This window comes from Paramisgurnus dabryanus, chromosome 20 (genome assembly GCF_030506205.2).
Source record: "Paramisgurnus dabryanus chromosome 20, PD_genome_1.1, whole genome shotgun sequence".
In the NCBI taxonomy this organism is placed as follows: Eukaryota; Metazoa; Chordata; class Actinopteri; order Cypriniformes; family Cobitidae; genus Paramisgurnus; species Paramisgurnus dabryanus.
The window spans coordinates 8,666,927-8,672,452 of record NC_133356.1 but is presented as its reverse complement, the minus strand read 5'-3'; the positions used below and the strand labels follow the sequence as shown (position 1 = coordinate 8,672,452).

Below are 5,526 nucleotides of genomic sequence, written 5' to 3'. Positions count from 1 at the left end.
GTCTGCTGGAAAGTTGTAATCATCACTGATTTGTACTGAAGTACTGTGTCAGCACACCTGTAGTGATCTATAAAGATGGTTCACTGCTCTTCATGGATCACATTTTTTCATTTACTTGTAAAATGTCAATGATCTCTAAACCATCAAGGTTTTGTTTTGCGCATTCTGAGGGTCACCATAATGAAAATGTGCATTTATAACTTTACATAGACTGCTGTTTCCTTTGTATAGACTCCCTGATGTACCATAACATGAAGGCCTGTACCGTTTGGCACTTGGTATGTAATTGTATGCCTTTGTTATACATTTGTATATTGAGAAGTGTTTCGAGTCAAGCTATTTAATATCTTGCACTGTTAATAACCTTGTATGTACAGTTTTACTGTAGTGTCTGTACATTTGGAAGGTAAATGCATGTCCATTGTATTATTTTGTTCTGTTTAGTTTTGCTGTAGAATGCTTCAGTAGGATTCATTCAGATTTTGTTTTCATATTTTTTTCTTTGTTTCATCCTTGTTGGTGCATTTCCGTTAAACTGTGCTCGTACTAGCCTATTTTTTATAATGTGTTTTCCAATCTGTATATGGACTGTAAAGTTTTATGGATCTTTTCAAAAATGTTCATTTGTAATGAAAGAGAGAGAGAGAGAGTGAGAGAAAGCTTAATGGAAAGTTATATCATATTTATTAGGATGGTCAGATGATGGACAGTGTGTAATTTATTGTACAAATGTAAGCAGAAAAGCCTTTGAAATAAATGCCATAGTTTGTGACCTCTAATGTCCACTGTGTTACATATGAGATGAATTATGTAAAATATGTTTTAAAGGGGACATATCATGAAAATTTGACTTTTCCCATGTTTAAGTGCTATTACTTGGTCCCAAGTGCTTTTATTAAAGCAACACTAAAGAGTTTTTGCTCTTTGCTCCCCCTACAGGTTAGAAGCGTAATTGTCCATTACCACTATCGTAAATATTGCAGCATAGCTGGCTCTGATTGGATTGTAGGTCTGCCGTAAAGCAAGTTTGCACTATCCATCCAACCACAGCACTGCCATTTAGTGTAGAGATCAGCTCATTTTCACGTTAAAGGACACACCCAAAGCGGCAGATTTTTGCTCACACATTCAAAGTGGCATTTTAACATGCTATAATAAATTATTTGGAGTTAGAACTTCTTATGTGTACTCTGGGAACACCAAAGATTTATTTGACATCTTCAAGTCTTGTGAAATGTCCCCTTCAAAGCAGTAAGATCTGGTGCCCCATGGACAAATTTTAATATATAGTACATATATATATATATATATATATATATATATATATATATATATATATATATATATATATATATATATATATTTTATATAGGTTTTTTAAATAAGAGTCAACTAAAGATATTCAAATATTCACACTATATATATATATATATATATATATATATATATATATATATATATATATATATATATATATATATATATATATATATATATAATGTGAATATTTGAATATCTTTAGTTGACTCTTATTTAAAAAACGTTGCCTATTAATTACTCTAGGCAACATCTACTTCTGTGTTTTATAATCTAGAATGGGTCTTGTGTACACAATATATCTATTAATAAATCACTTTACTTACTCAAATTCAGTGCCAAAATAAATGCACAAAAGTTACTTATTGTCAACATAGAATTAATTAATGCATAGGTTTAAAGATATATTTATAATCAAATTTCTATTGTCGTGTATTATTTTAAACACGTGACTTATAGTGCATTCAAGCTATGCCTACCTGTATTTACTCTGGCAATCGAACCCATTGCGAACATTACGCTCTACCAGTTAACCTACAGTATTTTTTTAATTTAACACTGCCGGATATGTAATAACAACACAATTTATTAAGTGTTACTGTAATGTAAAATGTTTCTTTTTTTTAAACGCCATCTTTCAGGCGTCTGCAGTGACACCCCGGTGTGCTTTCGTCACTCATAGGGGTCCTTCCGCTGCTCTCTGCACGAGCACGTGGATCTCCACAGTAGAAGAGCAGCGCGAGACGTTTCTTTCGTTACCGGATCGGCGATGATGGGCGGCAGATCGAGTGCGATTGCCGCGGGCGTCTGCGGCGCGATGTTCATCGGGTATTGTATCTATTTCGACAGAAAACGACGAAGCGATCCGAACTTCAAAACCAGACTGCGCGAACGTGAGTCTTAACTGACCGATTAGATCTCCGAGACTTATGGTTTTGCACAGTGAATTAGGTTAAGTCGTGCGGGTTGTTTGAGAAGTACGATTCTGCAGAAATTACTACTAGAAAGTCATACTGAGGTAATAATCCGTCATTGTAAAAAAACCTAAAACAGTATTGTCGTCACGTGGTTAAATCGTCGTTTCTGATTTGATGATCTCACATTAACGTTAGTCTTTGATTTAATTAAAAGTGATTAAGTCTTGTTGTATTCATTAACTTTGAGTTTAATTGTTTATTGTTTTTTTTTGTAAACCGTTGTGCTGTTTTGTTTAATTTTTGCAGGTAGGCAAAAGCAAAGAGCTGCTGGAGAAACATCTGGACTTGGCCAGGTAACGTTAAGTCTTATCTCGTGTTCATTAATTTGCATGATTGCGAGATTATGTATGAGTAACGTTACATCACCGTTACAATCTGGTGATTGTGGGGTTCTACGGGGCAAAATCCCTTCACGAGACCCCGCAGGCGTCACATATTGATCTGAAAATCGTAAGGACTTTAAGACACAATCGCAAAATTCACATTTTACCATTTGAAAACAAATAGAGGAAGAGAAATTGATTTCATTTCTCCCAAATAAACCTATTTAATATTTTACTCTTGCAATAATTTTATAGTATGCTTTTCTTTTCAGTTACCAGATCTAAAAGATGCCGGAGCCGTGCAGAAGTTTTTCCTTGAAGAGATTCAGTTGGGAGAGGAATTATTGGCGCAGGGTGAGATGTCCACCTTAGATGTTTTAGTGGGAGTGTATGGTGGGACGCTTTTGACTGTCATGAAGTGATGCATTTTTAAAATGTCCATCAGGAGACTTTGAGAAGGGTGTGGATCACCTGACCAATGCCATTGCTGTGTGCGGTCAACCCCAGCAGCTTCTCCAGGTGCTACAGCAGACGTTGCCAGCACCTGTGTTCCAAATGCTTCTTACAAAGCTACCGTCAATCAGCCAGGTGAGTACACAACAAATCTGCCGCATACTTAAATGCATTCATTGCATTCTTTAAACCCCCCTGTTGCTGCCTTGTAGCTTTTGGGACAAGTAAGAATGCAAGAGAAACCAAGAACTATCCAAAGTTAAGGGTCTTTTTGCAGTGACCTGTGACTATTTCACCTCTTGGACATTTAATTTTTATTTGTGCTGTTCTGGGTTCAGTTCTGTCGACAGCCTTTTTGGCATGATGTTGATGTTCACATAATTGTGTTATTGTAATCAAAGTTACAGTAACCCTTACGATGAAGTAAACCAGGCCAGCATCCCACTGGGTTTAAAAAGCGAAAATGTGAAGCTTCTTAGCTGTTCTGGGAACACATAGTCATTCCGGTTTTTTTTCATTGTGACTGATAAATGTTCATCTCTCTTTACAGCGAATAGTAAGTGCTCAAAGCCTAGAAGAGGATGATGTCGAATGAGTGTTTCTCATGATGCTCAGGTGTGTGGACCTACTGAACAAAACATCAGCCTGTCATGTGAAGTGATTGTGTATCCCAACTGTCTTTTTTTCTTCATGATGCTTACCGTATTTTTGGTTCTGCACTTTGCTTTGTAGTTTGCGTTATCAGTTCATTTACATAGGGTGAATGTTATATAATTCCAGGAGTGATCTAAATGACAACTTTAAATTAGAGGCTTTATGTTTTCAAGCGAGTTAAAACATTGTCTACTGATGCTTGACTGTGTGCATTAAAGGTCATTTTATATGTTATGGACTCAAGTGTCATTTTAGACTCTGTTCATCCACATGTTAGTAGTTTAATGCATATGGATCGCTCTTCAGAGTTATGTTCTTCTATTCAAATCACTTTTTGAAATGTATGAAATTGTTTTGTAATTTGTATAAAGATTTGCCTTTTGTATTCATAAAAATAAAACGTAATCAATACATCCTGAGACTTGAGTCTGTATTTGATATATAATCTGCTTGTGCTGAGCTTTTGATGATGTCAATCTCTGAAATGCAGTGCTTTTCCTCTAGAGGGCAGTGGAAACACATTTGTAGTTCAAATCCTCTTAAACTGCACTCAATTTTACTTTTTTTATTGAATGCAAAAATATAGAAACGACAAAGGCAAATATTCACTCTACAAGAGTAAAGTGAAATGACAGGCTCTTTCAAACTGCACTTCATCATTGAGTCAAGTGTGACGCATTGCATTTTGACAGTATTATATTGGGGGGGTCTACGGTAGTAAATATTGTGGTCGCTATAAACAATTCACCCTAAAAAAAAAAAACATACCTTATATATCTGTACATTGGTTATAGCTGGAATACATGTATAAATCTGCAGCACAAACATGTAAACCGTTCTTAAAATGCAGGAAGTTATTTATAAAATAATGAATCTAGTAAAATCATCTGCAATCATTTAAGTAATGAAAAGTAATAATAATTAAAGTAATAAAATAATTAGTAAAGTAATAAATAATTAGTGAAGTAATAAAAATTTGTTTCTTGTGGTTTACTCCAACTAAAAGCTTACTGAAAATCACATGCTATTTCTCAATTGAAATACAGAACATTTACATCATATAGGGGCGGTTTCGCGGACAGGGATTAGACTAGTCCTAGACTAAAACATTTTTAGAGCTGTCCAAACTGAAAACAACTTGCACTGACATATCATAAAGCAGTGTTTCTCAACCCTGGTCCTCAAGGACCCCCTTCCAGAAAGTTTTAGATGTCTCCCAATTTAAAACACCTGAACTAACTCCTCACCCTCCTTCCAGAATGTCTCCCCAACAAGCTAATAATTTAAATCAGGTGTGTTAATTAAGGAGACTTCTAAAACATTCTGGAAGGGGGTCCTTGAGGACCAGGGTTGAGAAACACTGTCATAAAATACATCAGGGCACTTTGTTTTGCCTCAAATTGCACACAGGTTATATTTTTAGTAAGGCATGTTTGTTAAAACTAGTTCTATTTCCTAATTAAACTAAATCCTAGTCCTGGATTAAGCTAATCCCTGTCTGCCCCATAGAGGTGGTTTCCCGGACAGGGATTATTTTAAGACAGGACTAGGCCTTAGTTTAATTAGGAAATAGAACTAGTCTTCTTTAACAAACATGCTTTACTAAAAACTTTACTTTGCCTTTGAGGTAAAACAAAGGGCACTGATGTATTTAAAGATGTCAGTGCAAGTTGTTTTCAGTTTGGACAGCTGTTACATTTATTTTAGTCTAGAACTAGTCTAATCCCTATCCGGGAAATCGCCCCTTCATGTTTTAAGATGTTTTGTTGTAGATTGGTCAGCTGTGGTAAAGAAGTGAATGC

At 35.4% G+C, this 5,526-nt stretch overlaps 1 protein-coding gene and 1 non-coding gene across 2 annotated transcripts; both read left to right on the top strand.

Annotated features, from left to right (window-relative positions):
• Positions 1–1,988: 1,988 nt before the first annotated feature.
• Positions 1,989–4,137, top strand: tomm20a (translocase of outer mitochondrial membrane 20). The gene is made up of 5 exons (XM_065296226.1): positions 1,989–2,210; positions 2,541–2,587; positions 2,890–2,971; positions 3,063–3,205; positions 3,621–4,137. The coding sequence occupies exons 1-5, from the start codon at positions 2,087–2,089 to the stop codon at positions 3,663–3,665; spliced, it is 441 nt and encodes a 146-aa protein (XP_065152298.1). The 5' UTR covers positions 1,989–2,086; the 3' UTR covers positions 3,666–4,137.
• Positions 3,247–3,379, top strand: LOC135787705 (small nucleolar RNA SNORA14). The gene has a single exon (XR_010547172.1). It is a non-coding gene; the product is annotated as a small nucleolar RNA SNORA14 (small nucleolar RNA).
• Positions 4,138–5,526: the final 1,389 nt, after the last annotated feature.